At 43.9% G+C, this 19,740-nt stretch overlaps 1 protein-coding gene across 2 annotated transcripts in view; it reads right to left on the bottom strand.

The window, feature by feature from the left end:
• Positions 1 to 189: 189 nt before the first annotated feature.
• The window catches only part of LOC310799451 (protein kinase C delta type-like), a 22,869-nt gene continuing 3,318 nt past the window's right edge, over positions 190 to 19,740 (bottom strand). For both annotated transcript variants that reach the window (XM_083662034.1, XM_083662035.1), the window contains exons 2-18: positions 17,442 to 17,571; positions 17,025 to 17,224; positions 15,648 to 15,714; positions 14,026 to 14,182; positions 12,517 to 12,548; positions 12,209 to 12,294; positions 11,441 to 11,570; positions 11,052 to 11,152; positions 8,726 to 8,822; positions 8,448 to 8,578; positions 7,809 to 7,982; positions 7,263 to 7,354; positions 3,242 to 3,304; positions 2,457 to 2,595; positions 2,161 to 2,349; positions 1,912 to 2,040; positions 190 to 1,762 (exon numbers count right to left, since the gene is read on the bottom strand). In XM_083662034.1, the coding sequence (XP_083518160.1) occupies positions 1,604 to 1,762; positions 1,912 to 2,040; positions 2,161 to 2,349; positions 2,457 to 2,595; positions 3,242 to 3,304; positions 7,263 to 7,354; positions 7,809 to 7,982; positions 8,448 to 8,578; positions 8,726 to 8,822; positions 11,052 to 11,152; positions 11,441 to 11,570; positions 12,209 to 12,294; positions 12,517 to 12,548; positions 14,026 to 14,182; positions 15,648 to 15,714; positions 17,025 to 17,224; positions 17,442 to 17,550 (2,055 nt within the window). In that variant the 5' untranslated portion in view covers positions 17,551 to 17,571 and the 3' untranslated portion in view covers positions 190 to 1,603. The remainder of the gene's footprint in view (positions 1,763 to 1,911; positions 2,041 to 2,160; positions 2,350 to 2,456; positions 2,596 to 3,241; positions 3,305 to 7,262; positions 7,355 to 7,808; positions 7,983 to 8,447; positions 8,579 to 8,725; positions 8,823 to 11,051; positions 11,153 to 11,440; positions 11,571 to 12,208; positions 12,295 to 12,516; positions 12,549 to 14,025; positions 14,183 to 15,647; positions 15,715 to 17,024; positions 17,225 to 17,441; positions 17,572 to 19,740) is intronic.

The following is a 19,740-nucleotide window of genomic DNA, read 5'->3' as shown; positions in this document are numbered from 1 at the left end:
TTTACTTTGCATGACCCCATACAAAAGTACATTATTATACAGATAATAATAAGAATAAAAACTACAGGCTAATGTTTTATAGTTTCATATTAAAGGTGTGTGCCTTCTGAGGGCTTTGTTTATCAAAAGAGATCTTATTATGCTTATGCTATGTTCATGTAATTATTGAGGACAGCAGACTTGGGAGTTGATGGTTTTTTAATTAGATGTAAAATATGGAGACAGTAAAAAAAAGTACATCCTTAGCGAACCAATATACATGTTACAACAATATACATACATTATCTATATACAGCATTTCAGCCAGTCCCACTCATGTTTACCCAGTCACACATTACTGCACTTTTCCACCCAATTCCCCCCCATCTACAGACAGAACCTTGTGACACAGCAGAAAGACCTGCTCCATCTACAGACAGGACCTTGTGACACAGCAGAAAGACCTGCTATTACTCTGTTTCACTTTGTTCTTCTTTACATGGCAGTTTAGTCAACCACACAAACACGTTGGTTCTTCTTCTCTGCCAGTAAGACATGATTTAACCAGAGGCAGCAATTCAGTCAGGCCTCTCAAAATTAGTTAACATTCATTGATAAGCTACAAGTACTGAGAGATGGATGGGTTTGTTGGTGTGATATTTCAGAACATGCAGTCGGCTCATTCGCACACACAATCTACACTTAGAGTAGGCCTATACAATGTACAGTATGCCTATACAGTAGGTTTCTTTACCTTTGCATTCCCAGTTGGGTTGACTGGACTTACCAAAAGGGGCACAACATGGCTGCGGGTGGTAGCTGTGACGTCAAGTGGAATGTAGGATTTTCAACCTCCCGTCCTAATAGTTATTATTCATACAGGCCTTAAAGGGATAGTTCTGATTTGTGAAAAAACCCTTTTTGCTACTTACCAATGACACTCCATGCTGTTCCTCATACTAGCTCCAGATAGTTAGCCACCAACTAATACAAGGTCAACAGGGTCACGCTCCTGTCTGTACAAGCTGACTGAGGCTCACAATATTTTCATACACAGTGCACACACACACACACACACACACACACACACACACACACACACACACACACACACACACACACACACACACACACACAGTGCACACAAAGGATTTCAGTGAGCCTCAGTCAGCTTGCACAGACAGGAGCATGACCCCACTGACCTTGTATTGGTTTGTGGCTAACTATCTGGAACTACAGTAGTATGAGGAACAGCATGCATGGATTGTGCTGAGAAAGGAATCTACCAATCAACATCATCATTGGTGAGTAGCAAATAGGGCTAGGGCTCCACAAATCAGAACTACCCCTTTAACATCTAGACAAGATAGCATGCACACAAACACAATAATACCAATATGTACAGTTTTTACTAATTTCTACACGTACCCCAGGAGGACTGTTTGTTTGTGCTTAAAAATGGTCACACAAATACTGAACGTGGAGCAGCTCACTTGTGTGAAAGTTTGATCATGTGACAGAAAGTACAGTATATCTAAGTGAACTGTCCCATAAACAGTAGTGATGTGTAACCCTGGGTTACTGTCATGAGAGCAGTTTTGGGAGCTGTCAAAAGGCTTGCTCGTCACTTCTCCAGGAGGTGCTCCATCTTGGGGTTGATGAATGAAAAGCCAGCGAAAGCCGACTGGTCCATGGAGTCTATGAAGTTCTTATCGCTGTGGGAGAGGCGGGGCTTCTCGCTGAGAAATTCCCGGTCGAAGTTGCTGCAATCGTTGGGTGCTTTCTGTAATTGACCAGAAACACACAGTATCTCAGCAAAATGATAACACAGAAGAGGTGATCATCAGAATGTAGTAGATGCACACACATCAACTAATCCATATCTTGCATTGATCACAGTCTAATCCTGATCGAATCATGTGTGGAACATACCACTTTGGGTTTGAAGGGGGGTTCCACCTCCCTCATCTCCAAGGCTTGCCAGTTAATGGTCTTGAAGAAAGAGTGTGAACGGATATTGCCCACAATTCCTAGCCTGCGACTGGGATCTCTCTCAAACATCTGCAGGGAGACAAACAATATAAGGGTAAGAGATTTGCTCCCTCTTGTGCAGACAGTGACAGAAATCCTGTGACCCAGACGGAGGGATACTAAGGCATATTAAAAGGCTGTGGTACAGACCCTCTCCATCAGGTCCTTGGCCTCCTTGGTGATCCAGCGAGGGTAGTGGGGTGTATCCATGCGGATGGACTCAAACAACTCATCCTCATCATCGCCATGGAACGGCGACTGCCCAATCAGCATCTCGTACAGCAACACCCCAAATGACCACCAGTCAACTGAGAATGAGTACTTCTGTCCCAGCAGGATCTGAGGGGCAACATCATCATCACATTATAAATGATCTTTGGGATATAATAAGTGGTTGCAAATTCAAAGAGCGCTCAGGAACAAGAGAATGCGTATCTGCACTGTACCTCTGGAGCGATATAGTCGGGAGTGCCACAGAAGGTAGTGGCCCGGTTCTCTCCAAACACATTCTCCTTGCACATGCCGAAGTCGGCTATCTTTATGTGTCCCTCATGATCCAGCATCACATTGTCTAACTTAAGGTCTCTGGAAACAAGAGTCAAAGCAGAATTAGGGGAAAAGTTAGTGCTAAGTAAACATAAACAATGCTGTTTATCAACTAATAATGGTAACTGGAGACAACAGATTATGATTTTAGTCTTTTATTCATCTCTGCCAACAAAAACAAGTCCCGCAGGATTCCACTACCAAGCATTGCCAAGCGACACATAAACTGTTTATATACAGTAGAACAGCTGTAAAGTGGAGTGATATGTACAGTATCACACAGTACCTGTACTTGTACTGTGTAAATGAGTCAATAAATGTCATCAATCAATCAGTAGAACAGCTGTAGAGTGGAGTGATACGTGTCGTAAAACATCCCAGTGCTGTTATACTATCGGCACATTGAATAGCTCCTGTCTGATCAAATTAAATGACCGGAACTAACTGTTCTATAATGATCTTGGAATATTACTTTTTGATTGTATAGTGTTTTTGGGGGGGTTAAATGGTTAATAAATGATAGAATGTACATAAGAGTTTTGCCAGTTGGGATGCCAAATCTTTGAAGCTCAATATCTCAGAACAGCACTCCACCCAGAAAGAACCGTCTAACTTCAAGCTCACAGTCTTTGTTGAAGTGCATCTCGTGTACATCCAGATATAAATACGCAATTTTGGCTCTGACCTGTAGATGATCCCTTTGGCATGTAAGAACTGAAGACCACAAATGATCTCAGCTGAGTAGAACCTAGAGAGAAGGAAACAGAAGGGGGTCAGGGAGGGACACGTGGCAACCGCTCGTCACAACAACAACAAGACAACAACGGGCTGGGTGGAAAGCTACAGCCGCCACACTGCAGCTATCTCACTACCGAGTTGGCAGCCGAGCACTGGTGTCGCCGCGGACTCAGTCAGGCGCCGAGCTGAATTATTGAGCAGCACATTTGTATGGAGAGGGAGACAGGTGAATAATGCTCTCATAATGTGAAACCCGAGAGCCGGCGCCGTACGGAGGATTAGCCTATCTCTGACCCGCTTCTATCTCTGACCCGCTTCCATCTCTGAGCCACTTCCCTTGTCATCTGTGTCAGGTGAAACAGATTGAGCCCCGGGAGCGGATAGAATCGCTGCCCCTCGAACACATTGTGAACGGCCAATTGACGAGGAGTAAATAGGCTACGTCGAGTTATATCCACTCAATAACTCTCACTCAAAGCAATAGACCCTTTTCACGGGGGCCATTTTGTGTCAAAAAGGCAGAATAAACACAGGTGCAAGCAAAACACTAATGAGGGTTTCCAAATTCCAATCACGGAAGTTGGAAACCCTCATTAGTGTTTTGCTTGCACCTGTGTTTACCCTGCCTTTTCGACACAAAATGGCCCCCGTGAGAAGGGTCTATTGCTTTGTAATAAAGCTGTCATAACACCAGTCAGCGGCAATGCTCTACAAACAACACTATTACAACAAGGGCCCATTTCAAAGGAGGTCTTGGTACTTGAGCTGTAAGTGGGGGGTTTGTAAATGGGCTGTGCTGTGTAGAGACTTAGAGGAAATGGACCAGCCTATCTATGGCACTGGGTCAACAGGTGGGAGGCCTTTGGAGCTGATAAAGACGCCAGTGGAAACTCAGTATTGCATAACTGAACCCAGGAGATACTTTCCATTCCACTATGACAGCTTTGGGTAATGATTAACGCAGTGGGAGAAAATGTCATTATTCGCTCTTTCTTTCTCGCTCCCTCAGGGTAACTTATCCATCCAGACTGTACTGTACACGCAGTCGCTGAGTGAGGAGGATTTTAGGGCAAGCCAACATAGGGTCGGGTGTCCACAGTGTGTGTAAAGAAGAGAATCACTCTTGTCATCTCCATGTGCTCAAGACGCCGCTAAACAACTGCCCGTTTAAGTACAGAAGAGCTCATGTCAGACTACAATATTAGGAGTGTGTCTTTAAGCACCACTACTGAGTTTTGAAACCGAGAAATCAGTACAAACCAGCTTCCTTAGAAACTGGGGTTTATAAGGAAAATAATGTAGGTGTGTTGATACTGAAACAGGAAGCCAGCCCACCTATTGAAAACTTTTGAATTTGCAAATCAGAGTTTTACTTTCTGTTGATTAGGTTCTATAACAGGGTTTTATGAGGTTTGATGACACCAGGATTAAGTTATAATTTGGAAAGAAAGATGGTACAACAGTTTTTGACTGTCAAAAATCACATGTCAAACTCATACATGCTTTCTGGTCTCTTTCCTCTACTATCTGACATCAAACCAAACTAACTTATCTGCAAGTGTTTCCTGGTTCATATCTATAGAGAGCCAAAGGCACGCCCACCTTATGCATACACACCAGAGCCATCTGTCCGTCATTCTTTTTTCATCTACATTTCCTAAAATGCGTATACAAATAGTTTCACTTGGTCAATCAAACCAAGCGATTCAGCTATATTTGGAATCATGAGAACATTTCACAAAAAAGAAAGCGGATTACAATTAATTTTTTAATTACCGGTATGTTTTTTAAAGAAGTTTTGATCAGAGTGAAATGCTCTATATGGTCTCTTGTGATTCCAAATATAGCTGAATGGCTGAAAGCTGAATGGTTTGAACAAGTTAAAAAAAATGTATACGCATTTTACGGAATGTAGATGGAAAAAGGAATGGCGGATGAATGGCTCTGGTGCGTATACCTAAACCGGAGGTGGGTGTGACTTTGGCTCTCTATCTAAAAGGGGCAATCTCTGTTCTCTGTTTCAATTTTTGTCCCACTGATGATGTCATAATGACATCACTGATGATGTCATCATTCATGTCATAAATCACTGATGATGTCATCAGTGATGTCATAAAAGTTGTGTGACATTGTCAGTGATGTCATTAGAGCAAGTGAGCCTGCACAGCGGTCGAACTGCAGGACGGGCAAGGCCGCACAGCGGCCGAGCTGCGTAGGTGAGCTGATGGGCCAGCTCGACGAGCGCAGGGGGGGCGAGCCCGTGTAGCCGGCGAGCCTAGGAATCAAGCGCGTGTAGCGTGCGAGATGCCTAGTTATTTAAACTAACATGTAACAGTTTGTGCAATTTCTCTTTTTATTTACAAATGTACTTTAGTTGACTAGTCACTAATGCCACTTCTGCCATGAATTTGTGACTTTTGATTCCCAACGCTAAGCACATAACATGGTAAAACCCCGTTTCAGGGAGGATGAAGCATAATTTAGTGCAAAGATGCTTCGGAAAGAAAAGTATTTTTAATGTTGTGGATCAGCTTCAAAGCACAGATTTGGATTGTGTTCCAAAACACCACATCACATCTTGAACCTTTTTTTAGACACAATTTGTGTCTCAGAGCACCTGCTAAGAAACCTGCTTCATGATACAGTACTCTGTGAGGTCTGTAAACCCCGGAAATGTGACAATTTGGATTCCTTTCAGCTGGTAGCAGCACAGCTGAAATGTGCTGGAACACACTTTTTTTTTTACCAATATATAACAGATTAGCACTCTCAAATAAAGCCAGAGCAAAAAATAGTTTCAGCTGGAAGGATTCCCAGTGAGTAATGAATAGAGATGTGGGTGGTATACACCCCCTCCCTCTCCATAAACACACACACACACACACACACACACACACACACACACACACACACACACACACACACACACACACACACACACACTCACACTCTAAGGGCTGCTCACTCCTTACAAGGACTACTTGTGAGCAGCAGTTAATGGACACCACAATCCATCAGGGTACAGTATATAATGCTCAACAGTGATCGCCCACTTTTTCGCAGCTCCGGTTCCAGGAAGTGAATTCCCCATTCATTTTCTCCATAGACATTTCGTAAAATTCTTATGTAAGGAGGAGTTTTAAGCCAACCAACCAGCTATGAGATGAATTTCGAGGAAGCTGGATTCATGCGAGATCACGAGATCACAAGATCATGATCACACCATAAATACATCTTGCCACGCTCCAATCTATTAGTTTGAATGTGAACCACCAGTGGTTCGGACCAATCGGTGTCCAGAGGCAGCTACGGGCGGGTTTTAGGTGTGACGACAGTGAGAAGCGAGCCTGTGATAGACGTGATAGACAGATGGTTCATCCAATCACCTGCCAGGTTGTTGTTTTTAAGTGCCTAGCCCTTGAAACGGTTTCCCGAGGGGGTTCCCAGATGGTTATCATGTTACAATGTTTTATGGTCCCTCACGATTCATCTCATAGCTGGTTGGCGTGGTTCCAGATTTAAAACTCTTTATATAAGTATTTTCCGAAACGTCTCCGGAGAAATGAATGGGGAAATCACTTCCGGAAGCTTCCTGGAGCTGTGAAAAAGTGGGCGGTCACTGTTGAGCTCTATTCTGTAAAAAAAAAACAAAAAAAAACATAACAGGAAGAGAGCCAGAGTGAGAGTGAGCAAGTATAAACACAGGCTATTATGTATGTAGTAATATGCAGGGTGTGTGTGTATGTGTGTGTGTGTGTGTGTGTGTGTGTGTGTGTGTGTGTGTGTGTGTGTGTGTGTGTGTGTGTGTGTGTGTGTGTGTGTGTGTGTGTGTGTGTGTGTGCCGCTACATGAGCATGTGAGGGTGGAGTAATGATAGCAGTCTGTGTGTGTGTGTGTGTGTGTGTGTGTGTGTGTGTGTGTGTGTGTTTTTATTTGCCATGTGTATCTGCATGACAGGTGGTCCTCACGTGGCTCTGTAGAGCTCAAAGCGTCCTTTCTCTTGAATATGAAACATCAGGTCTCCTCCGTTCAGATACTCCATCACAAAGAACAGATGCTCCTGTGGACAAGTTTCACAGTCAGTGTTGAGGACATTATCTCAAGGAACGCTGTTGAGCGGTGAGGTGTAACCAATTAGTCACGTCAAGCCAAGTCACGTTTATTTGTATAGCCCTAATTCACAAGCATGTCTCAGAGGGCTTTACAGAGAATGGGTGTAGCTAAGTCTAGGTAAGCACTATCAATAAACAGGACTGAGCAATCCTATATTAGAAAGAGAGGGGGAGAGATGGGAGGGGGCAGGGGAGAAGGGGGAAAGAAGGGAGAGAGAGAAGAGACAGAACAGAACAAACTGGGGCTGGGCGATACGGTTGAAATCAATATAATAATAATCATAAACACCTTTTTCAATATAAATATATATCACAATATGTAAGCAAAATCATGTTTAATAATCAAATGATCAGGTATCATTAGCTATAGGCAAGATCGTTATCCAAGAGGAGAAGGGCTACCTTGGTCTGGAACGTGGAGTAAAGGTGTGTTAGGAAGGGGTTGTCCCAGGCCAGGGCCAAGACTCTCTTCTCTACCATGGTGCACTCCACATCGTCATCCATCAGCACCACGTCTTTCTTCAGAGCCTTCACTGCAAAGTATTCTCCACGACCCTTCAACTCTGCCAGGAGAACCTGAGAGGAGAGGAGAGGAGAGGAGAGGAGAGGAGAGGAGAGGAGAGGAGAGGAGAGGAGAGGAGAGGAGAAGAGAAGAGAGGAGAGGAGAGGAGAACAGAAGAGAATAATTACTTGCATTAATTTGCAGGGAAGACATGATTAATATCTGTACTTCACTTGGCTTGTGTCTGATGAAAGGTGCAAAGCTTTGAAATGTATATAATACTAATATAAATTAATACACATTGCAGTCTGCAGACTCTAGTTTCCGGTTCTGTGACAATTATTTGGAGCTGACAAGTGTTGATTAGAGTGTTATTTTGTTCACTCACAAATCTGATATATCTCTGGGGCAGCTGTTCAAAACGATCTAACAGTGTTACGTTAACTCTGAGAGGTGTGTGGACTTAGACAAACACTGCCATGGGTGGATTTGTAACACTCTCAAAAGAGTCAAATCAACACTGACATTTTGCAGTGTACCTTGCCAAAGCTGCCCTTTCCCAGGACCTTCTGGAAGACGAAGTTGTCCACGTTGATGCGGGTCAGATGGGTGAGGCGGGACGCGGGCCGGGGAGTGGGCCCCTCCCATAATCTGCCGTAGGGACCCCCATCTAACGGACAAAACAATTACCACCAATAACCATCTAAAACATGTCATTTAGACATATTTTTCTGCAGACATAATTAACAGCATAGAACCTATGATGCACTCACATGCACCCCGCATACACGACACACAGAAAAACACACATACTGACCATTGGCATCCAGACCAGCGTTCTTGTTAACCTCATTATAGATTCCAACATCAGGATCATCAGGCAGGATTGGATCTGAGCGGCGAGTGGATGATTTCTGATGGATAAAAGAGAAAGAAACAGAAGAAATAAGCACACAAGTGCAAGACGGGAAGCTACAACGAAAAGATTGAACACGGAAAGCAGCTATAGTATCATCGAGGTGAGGTGTAACCAATGCCAATCAGTGGAGGGGGTAACGCATTTACAAAGTAACACATTACTATAATCACATTACATTTGTCTGTAAGGAGTAGTGTAAGGCATTACAGTCCCTAAATACAGTAATCTAATTACAGTTACTATTCAAACACTTATGGCATTAATTGCATTACATAAATTCTTCAATTATCAGCAGGATCAGGATTGAATCTGCAGGATTATGGGGGGAAAAAACATCAAACGTGTGGTGCTTTTTCATGCACTCGATTACGCAACACAACTAGATTGGATGGGCTGGAGGGACGGGGAGGAGTCAGATCTTGTGTATGTCCTCCTTATTACGATAGGGATTTGTGCTGATATATGGGCATATATGGTTTAATGTTATATTGTTAACTGGCAATTACGTGACAATGGATCTCAGGCAATGTTGAGGACTGAGGAGTAACGCAAAAGTAATGTAACGAGAAGCGCAACCATTTACTTTCTCCAGGGAGTAATTAAGTAAGGCATTGCTTTTTTTAAAGTAATGTGTAATGTGTACTATATTACTTTTTTGAGTAACGACCCCCCAACAATGATGCCAATACATATGTTTTGGTCTGATTCTGTAATTTCAATAAAACATGAGTGTAGTTACAGTGGTCCCAGCTAACGAGTTGTGCTCTTCGACTGTTTGACTCACACTAAACACTGCAGGCTTTGAACCAGAAGTCTGTAAAAGGGAGAACAAGGGCAACTGGGAGCGCCACAACAGGCCAGCTTCTTGTCCTTAAACACACCATGATAGGAAGCTCAGGTTCCCACTGCCATACAACTACATGTGGGTCAGGTGTCACACTGAACAAGTCAAGGTGTGTGCGTGCACATAGGCCTGGATGGGGACTTCATCACTTGTGTGGGACGACATGTTTACTATTGCCTTACTCTGTTTCAGAATGACACATGACTATGACATAAATACATGTTCTGTTGTGACAAATACAACATCATCATCATCATCGGTAAGTAGCAAATAGGGCTAGACTTGTGAACTATCCATTTAAGGCCTACAATTCAGATGATTGGATTTGAGACTTTTTAAGACTTAAAGGAGCCGCGGAAACATTGTTACAGCTTAGGTGCCAGACACACCAAGCAGACGCTCAACATCGGCTCATCGCTGAGCGTCTGTCACCCTCGTCTTTGCGCACTAGTCGGCTTTGTTGGCGGCTTTTCCAGCCGATTCAGAAGATTGAATGGCCGCCGGGCCCTCTGTGAGAGACATCACTCTGATTGGCTGCTCAGCTGGATGCACAAAACATTCTGCTCATTGCACGGCAGGGTGGCTCAGTGGGTAGTGCTGCTGCCTCACAGCAAGAAGGTCCTGCTCCTTCCAACCCTGGTCTGTCCCAGGTCCTTTGTGTTCAGCGTGCATGTTCTCCCCATGTGGGTTTCCTCCTCCCACCATCAAAGACATGTAGGTTTAATTCTCTTCAGTGTGTGTGAGGCACTGGCAACTCTAACTGGAGTTCCAAGGGACAGCAGTTGAAAATTAGCCATCTGGCTAACACTGGCTCATCTACAGTCATGTTCATTAATGTGCATTGTCCCTCAAATAAATAAATACAAATAAAATCTCATCTGATCATTCCAATACACAAATACTTTCACAGCGACGTGGCCTTGGTGAAAGCACCTTGAGCCTGTCGCTGTACCCATTTGGTGCAGTTTTTTCGCCTCCTCCTCCTCCTCCTCCTCTTCCACAAGCAACAGACCAGGCAAGGACTGACAACGCCAGTGCCATTTGCAACTTTCTATCAGACATATTCTCGATTAGGAAACGAGAGTAAGCGAGAGTGGTGTGAAAATGGTAGGCAAACACCGCTTTGTTTGTTTTGTGTTTGTATGTGTGTCGTCTGCGTGTTGTGTATTTATAACAAAGGTTTGAATATGCACAGTCCTAGGTCTCACGCCGGCGCAGAACGTACAGTACGTGCTAGTTGACCGTCGGCTGTAGCCTGCGGTGTGTTCAAGAGCAACTTTTTAGCCCTGACACAGGCGATGTGAGATGACTCAACAGTTGGCAACAGACAACAGTTCTTTGATGTTGGTGTGGCGTGTCTGGGCCTTTACAGCAACTCACCTGGCTGACTTGTGTAAGTGCTTCAGCTAGTAGTTTCTGGTTGATTCCACAAAGGTTGGCTACTTTGTCCTGACACTTGTGATGGACATTCATGGCACAATCTGAAAAAAAGCCCAATTATGTTAAGCCCATGGCAAAAAACTGTTAAGCCACCAGATGAACACAGATGTTTGTTTGGTGTTCCATGGCCGTCTGTCCTTGTTTGGAATTGTTTGGAGATGTTTGGTCAGATTTGACATGCTCAAACCTTGTTTGTCCGTGGCACACCAATCATTAATCAAACATGAGAATGTTTGATTGGTGTGCCATGGGCTTTACAGACACAAGAACCCTCTCACTCACCCACCACTCCAACATGAACTAACTCAAGCCCTGCCGCACATCCTTACCTTCACACTTGAGGCCTTGTTTGACCAGACCCCACAGCAGACTTCCACAGTGGTCACAGAAGGTGGGGCTCATGTAGTTGTTGTTCTTGAAGCGGTGCGGCATGTCGATTTTAAAGCGCTCCTTCTGGAACTGCGGGGACAAATGCGGGGACTCGTCACCTCCAAGACTCATCACCTCCAAGAAAGACTCATCACCTCCAAGACTCATGATCTCCCAGGACTCATCACCTCCAAGAAGGACCGGTGGCAGAGGGAGCACAATAAGTGGCCTGCGCCACTTCATAGCCCTGCGCATCTGACGCATCTTTCTTTTTTACTGTCTTCCTCTCTTCCCTCTCACAACTGATACTGTCCCAGAAGAGGCCAAGCTAATGGATCCAAAGTTCCTTGTTTCTTCACAGGTCTGCCTCTAGTCTGACCTGATTTAGGATGCTTCTCTTAAATAAGGTCAGTACCACACCCACTAAGCTCCCTACTCCATCCACCATTCAGGTGCGTATGTGTGCTTGAACTGTTATCTGGATGATCTGGCCTTTGATCGTCATTATCAATGAATATTGATGGTCACTGAGAGTAACTACATACATCTTATTGGCTGCTGAACCCGGTGTCTACCTTTCCATTAGACTCTGTTAGAGAGAGATACGCTATAAGTCACTGGAATAGAAAAAGCCAGTGTGAAAGAAGCCAAACATCGACATGACATTTGGAGACATTATATACATCATAGTAGATGTATAGGGAAAAAATCGAACTAGTGTTACGTACCACAGTGTCCCGACTGTTGGCAGCTGTACCGGTACATCTTCCAATGATTTTGTCAATGCACTTCTTATGGATGGCTGCATTGCATTCTGAGAAAGAGTTCAGATGAAAGAGGACTGTCAAATGTGATCCAGCAGGTGAGCAGCACATGGTATGCATTGCCCCAGGTAACAAAACAGTCGAGTGAAAAGAAATATTTCAAATCAAGGGTGAATACACTTTCTTTATGTATATATTTTATACCAGTATGCCAGTATTGTCAGCTATTGTACAAAGCACAGTGTGATTTTAGAATGTTACTGAACACTTACGTCTGCATTTATAGCCTTGCTTGTTGAGGCCCCTGTGGGAGACAGAGCAACATGAGTGAATCACTTGATCATTCATTGATCAGTTAAATATTGACAGCTGTTAATAATGACGACAGTGTGAATGAATGGTTCACTGATGAATCATTTGTCAGTGATAATTTGCATCCGCAGTAGAGATATGTGTGTTTCTTAACTTCCTCTCCCCTGAGACCAGAGTGGGCTTCAAAGTAGAAGTAGGACTAGTGTTTATCAGCCATTAAAGGATGTGGAACATAATCGTTTCCATAGATAGTGCTTACAATTTAAATGGACAGTTGGTTTTGTGGGTAGTTTCTAGTACCACTATGTACCAAACCAAATTTCCCAGGGACCACTTCCACTGCACATACCAAATCCCCCCTCCCCCCAAAGAAAACAAAAACACAAAAACACAAACAACATCAGGCTACTGGTTTTGAAACAGACACACACACACACACACACGCACACACACACACACACACACACACACACACACACACACACACACACACACACACACACACACACACACGCACGCACACGCACGCACCTACCAACATTAGGCTGTGAAAAAGAGGACCCCTTTGAAAAAAAAAAAATCCCTCGTCAAAATTTAGCCTAACTTTGAAGTGTTATTTAGCTACCTTCCTGACAAGCTAGCATGGTTGGTACCAATCGCTGACTTCGGTCTTATAGTGTCATATGATATCAGAAACTTCACTCTGGCTTTAAAACTGAGCCCGCTACAGCCTCTGAAAGTAAATCTTCAAAAGTGTGATATTTCCCGAATATCGCGATATTTCTGAAAATCGGCCCAAGCCAACTACTCCTCAGGGTTAATGTGTACATAAAAACTGTTGTCTGTAAAAAAATAAATAATAATAACATGCAATGCAATTCTCTGGCGGACCACCGCACCCCGCAGACAACAACCACAGTTTGGGAGCCAATGTGCTAGAATAATGTCATCAATGACATCACACACTAACAGGGCCATGGAAAAACACCAACTCAGTGGGTCTAAATACTGCCAGATTTACAACAGCAGAAGTGTCTAAATGTGATTTATTTGGAGACCTCTCCAGTGCTCGAGTGCAGTGGTTCTCAACCTTTTTGAGCCACGACCCCCAAAGATCTTAGGCTGCGGTTCGCGAACCCCCCTCTCGCCACTACCCAACCCAACGACAATGCGCACACATTCACACACTGATTTCTCTCACTCACTGAAATCATTATTATAGTTTATATAACTTTATAATACATTAAATCATTGGTATGGGAGATTTAATCATTAATGGAGGAAAATCTTTTTTATTTTCTTTTTTACAACCATCCCGTGACCACCCAAAATAATCTCGCGACCCCCTGGGAGGTCCCGACCCCCATGTTGAGAACCACTGCTCTAGTGCATTAGATTAATGGTTTATGCTTTTCCCATTTGTGGCTGTGGAGTTTTGTTTGCAGAGGTGGGGGGCCGGCTGCACTGACCAGACAAACTCCCTGCACACAGAGCAGAAGGTGGGCTGTCTGAAGAAGGTGGCGATGAACTCGTGGTTCTTTATGAAGTGGATCTTGGCCTGCTTGATGGCCCCTCGTCTGCGGTTGATGGTGGGGGCCTCTTCCTCCTTCACAGCCTGCTTACCCTCTAGCAGATACACAGAGAGAGACAGATGGGTCATCCCACAGCGCTGGAGGGGGGAATTAAAGGTCATTTTGGTACAAGTCACAACCTAATGGCCCTAATGAGACTCTACATGGACTCTGTTGGAATGGCTCATGTGAATGCCTGTAAGTGATGAGATTAGATTAGCAAGACACAACACTGACTACGTTACGTGGCAGGACAGGGTTGGCTGAGTGTTTTACAGGGTGGGAGAGGGGTTGAGAGAAAAAAAGAATGAAAATCAGACAAATTGGACAAATTGGACATTGGCTGTAGAGCTAAAAGATAAGATTGACATGGCTTTTGATAAGTGCTAAAGGCAAATCACCGTTGGCTGGGCATTTGCAAATCGGCGCTTGATTGCTATGAGTGAACTGTTCAAAGACACGATCCAAGGGCTCGCCGATGAGTCACAGATGCCCATGTCGGGAGAGCCATCAACATGCTACAGCCAATGAGAGCGCAAGACACCGGGGGAAGCAGACACGGTCTACTGTCATCTGTAACAGATCCCTGTCTGTCTCAATTTTTTTTTTTCAAAAGCTAAACATTTAATTCTGTTTCCACTGGAGAGTTTCCTCTGTCCTGTTTAATATAGATATATATATATATATATATATATATATATATATATATATATATATATATATATATATATATATATATTTATAGTTATGCTGCACTGCTAAACACAAGGATTTATCAGGCGAACGGCTGCTTTCTTACTCAGTCACACACACTGGAGCTGGTGAAATATCTTGTAACGTGTGACATCCTGTCGCCGCTCAGTCATATAGTGTGAAAAGCATAACGACTTCAAGACTCCCGATCACAAGACAGCAAGTTGTGTCATCTGAACAGAACAGCCATCTGACGACTTGGACCGTCGTGTAGTCAGTGTGTGTCTGTGCTATTAGGCGAGTCATACTCCCCATGCTCGTACTTTTCACCCATTCTCAGTCTCAACTATAAAGAGCCATGGTCGATATCACTTCCTGCTTCAGCATGCGCACCAAGAGATTTCATTCACCATTTATTTTCCCATAAACATTTCGTAAAATGCTTATAAAAAAACGTTAAAAAAACATCGACATTGCTTGTTTGTTTTTTTTACATTTCTGTCCAAGTGAAATGTTCTATGATCGCTCTTGTTTCTAAAGATAACTGAATCGTTTAGTTTGACTAAGTAAAACTATTTTTACAAGCATTTTACAAAATGTCTATGGGAAAATAAATGGTGGATGAAATTTCTTGGTGCGTATGCGTAACCCGGAAGTGGGCGTGACTTTGGCTCTCTATACTCTTTTGACTACACAACCAGTGTCAAGCAGAGGAAACTGAGAGCAGACAGATATCTGTTGAAAAGGATCTAGATTACAGACAAAGTTCACAAAATGAAGGCTGAGCACAGAAGAAAGTAGAGAACGTTTCCATCATTGCCTTTCACCTGTATCAGCTCCCTCCAGGAAGTATTGCACTGCCATCATCACTTTGCCAGAAGGCTGGAGATCCACCTGAACACACACACACACACACACACACACAGTTGCACACACACACACACACACACACACACACACACACACACACACACACACAGTTGCACACTAGCGCCTGAGATATAGAGTAGCGCAGAGATGACATATTTTTGTAGGCCAACCCAGAAGTTAGCATTGCGCTGGATTCCCTCGTCTCAAAGCCAATGGGGTTTTTGAATGAGGATTTTGGATAGATGCCTGAAATCAGTAGCCTGGTAAACCGCCCGTCACGTGAACTCACATTTCATTTGGTTCTCCGTGACGGTCTGGACCCGCACAGGCAGTTTAAGATGATTGGTCGAGCCATGCCGGGCCGACGAATCAGCGGCGGCCGTAGGCGGGCAGGCTCGTCTGGGCAAGTAGTGGGTACATGGTCTTTGTAGTTCTTTTCACTCGTCAACATCGCGGAAGTGACAGGCAGTCTGAATGAAATTGAATGTAATGTTCCCAATTCTATGTATTAAATTCTAAAAAACGACCCTCAACATTTGGGAAGGCTAAGCCACACAACTAGTTCGTTATAATCTAACTAAATGCTTCGAAGGTGACTTTACGACCGCGAGGACTCAATCAATGAATACCACGGAGATCATCCACAGGCACCTTCCGCGATCTGATTGGTTGAAGTTAACACCCACCAGCGGTGATAGACAGATGGGTCATCCAATCACCTGCCAAGTAGCTTGGACAAAGTGCCCGCCTCCGTCAGCGGGTCTGGTGACTTCAAACCCAGATCGACTGGTTTAGTGAAACCTATGTGGAGCTATACCGTCCATCTGGCAGCGTCAGGTTATGAAATCAGGTCCGTGGTTAACAAAAGTTTATGAAAGTGAGACCTTTGTGTTCATCAAGATTAACCTCGCAAGGCAGCTGGATTCGCATGAAATCATGAAATCAGATCACACGACAAATAATCAAAAGCATTTGGCAGTGTCAGGTTACATCAAGATAATCTTAACAAATGAACACCACGTTTCTGAATTTTTAAGCATAAATTAAAGTGATTGCCTTCTTCTTCTTCTTCTGTGGTGTTTTATGGCAGTTGGCATCCTTTATGTTGCATTACCGCCTCCTTCTGGATTTATCAATCCACTGTTTCCCTACATTCTGTCCCTCTACTCTCACTCCCGCCCTCTTTGTCCTAACACAGACCTTATTTCATGCATATCACCAAAATCCCCATACAAAAACCCCATTGACTCCCAAACGAGGGAACCAGGCGATGCTAACTTCCTGGTTTTAGGACTCCTTCCTGTGTCACTATTGGCCGAGCTCTGATGTCCTACCCAGAATTCAGCGCGCCCGTTGGCTTTCTTGCAGCGTTCGGCGAGGACGGACACACCAACAGTGACCTCAGCCAGAGGCTCCTCCGCCGTCTTCATCAGCATCACCTGGAGCACACGGCCCTCATAGATGTGGGCATCAAAACTGGCCTTCCAGGCCGGGTACATGGTGGGTTTACGCTGCACCAGGGTCTTACCCCGCTCTAGGAAACCATAGAGAAGGGGGGAGAAAGGTTTGGGGAAATGGGAAGGAAATGACAGATTTGCTAATATACCATGGCAAGCCTGCCTATGTAGCAAAGCACCACTTCTGTAAAAGGCTGGTTAACCATTGTTGCATTTTGCTGTAGGATGTCTGTCACTGAGTTTCTGGTTAACCGTTGCATTTTGCTGTAGGCTGTCTGTCACTGAGTTTCTCACCAGTAGTCAGAGCTTCCTTCATCTTGATGGCACAGAAGGGGGAGTCGACTGAGGGGGGCAGGACGCCCAGGTCGTAGGAGTTGAAGGCGATCCTCAAGAAAGGAGCCATGGGGACGAGGACCAGGGTCACCTGCTCACACGGACAAACAGAGGGTTACCTGGCTACACGTATCTCTCTACTGACATGTCAGTTACACACACACACACACACACACACACACACAGCCTTCTTTCTGCTCATACATGTACACATGATGCTGGTACATAGGATCAGAATTTCTGCTACATTTATGTTAGTGTAAACGTATTATACTGCATGCATTGCATAGGCCACACACACACACACACACACACACACAGACACACACACACCAAATGTGCGGGATGGATAAATGTCACCGTGTGAACCAATCAACGGCCCTGTGTGTGTGTGTGTGTGTGTGTGTGTGTGTGTGAGAGAGAGAGAGAGAGAGAGAGAGAGAGAGAGAGAGAGAGAGAGAGAGCACTGATAGAGAAAGATATGGGGGTGTGTTGTTGGGCAATTTTGTCACCAGGGGTGTCTTTGGTTGCATGGCTCAGCGTTAACTCCCCCCCCCCTCTCTCTCTCTCATTCTCTCACACACACACACACACACACACACACACACACACACACACACACACACACACACACACACACACACACACACACACACACACACACACACACACACACACACACACACACACACACACACACACACACACACTTACTTCAGCATGTAAAAAGTCCCAAGTCTCTTCCCCCACATATGATACAGTAAACACTTGCAAACACGTATGCACCGCCCCCATCAATACTGCTGGTTGACGTTTAAGCACAGAGATAAGTAGGCTACTGTAGGTCTATGTGATATGAAGCCTACTCTCTTTATGCACTGACAGACCAAAAGAGAGAGGAGAGATAAGATCATGCTCAGGCATGGGAGGGTTACTTTAGAAATGTAATCCGATACAAATACAATTGCTAATTACATGTTAAAAATTGTAATCAGAAACGTAATCCAAGTATCACCATATAAAAGTAATGTAACCGATTACTTTGCGTTAGTTTTGGATTACTTTTGGACAAATTTCCTGCATTTGACTACTGGAGTCTGGTGGCATGCTCCTCAGGAGGAATCTTTCCCCAAAACACAGCTCTGTAATACTTTACGTGTTGGTTACAGCAGGCTTTTCCCAGCTAATCTATCTAGTGTCACCTCACCTGTTTCTCATGAATAATAACACAATAACAGTAATATTTCCGTCTTCATCTATTACAATGCGCTATTATCTGGTTTCTAGTCATTAATTTTTTGGGTGCACTGGTCCTTTTTAAGAGCCAAGTGTCTTTTTTCTCCAGGGGCGCCACTTGAATAAATAACAATATACAATAGAAATATACAATAAATGTATTTTAAATTGTATTCCTGGCTGCTAGTAATCTTTTTTTTTTTTTTTTTTTTTACTAAATGTAACTGTAATCTTGGTTACATATTTCTTCTGTAACTGTAAGGGATTACAGTTCTCTTTTTTTTGGTATCCTGATTACAGTAACTGGATTACATCATGTAATCAGTTACTTCCCAAGCCTGATAATGCTCCTTCAATTTACACTAGTACAACAGATTTGTAGAAACAAACAATGTGTAGGCTACTAGCCTACTACTAGGCCTACACATTTCTACAAATCGGGTGGGATGTCTGGAATATGTAGCCAGAGACATCCCAGCCATCAGACACCTACACTCAAAACAGCCGTGTGCAGCAGTGACATGCAACAACAGCAGCAGATGGTTGTATTGGCAGAGACAAAATAGCTGCTCTGTTGAACCACGGTGAAATTCCCAACACAGACAAACGTCTGGCACGGCCTGCACTGAGACTCTATTGTGCTTACTGACTCTTGTGCTTTGGACTCTCACCTTGAGACATTTCAATAGAGCCACACCCACTTACTCTCCTTAGAAAACCTATATGCTCATTGCTCACAATAGGCCTCTTATAGAAGAATTATAACAAAACATCTGACCAAAAACAGCACTTGCCATCATCATCATCATCATCATCATGATTTTCAAAACAACGATGATCGATTCTGCGTTATCTTTTTTCAAAGGTCGAAGATAAATGTGACAATCTTAAAATGGAATTCCACTTCTGTGCTAAAATCAAATTTTTTGGGCCAAATATATTGGTGCATTACAGGCTGATAGTGATATATAGGTGAAAGGTCAAGCGCTTGTGTGTGTAGACATACAGTACAATGTCGCTGAAC

This window comes from Poromitra crassiceps (assembly GCF_964638095.1).
Source record: "Poromitra crassiceps genome assembly, chromosome: 27".
Lineage (NCBI taxonomy): Eukaryota > Metazoa > Chordata > Actinopteri > Beryciformes > Melamphaidae > Poromitra > Poromitra crassiceps.
This window is presented reverse-complemented; position numbering and strand designations above follow the sequence as displayed.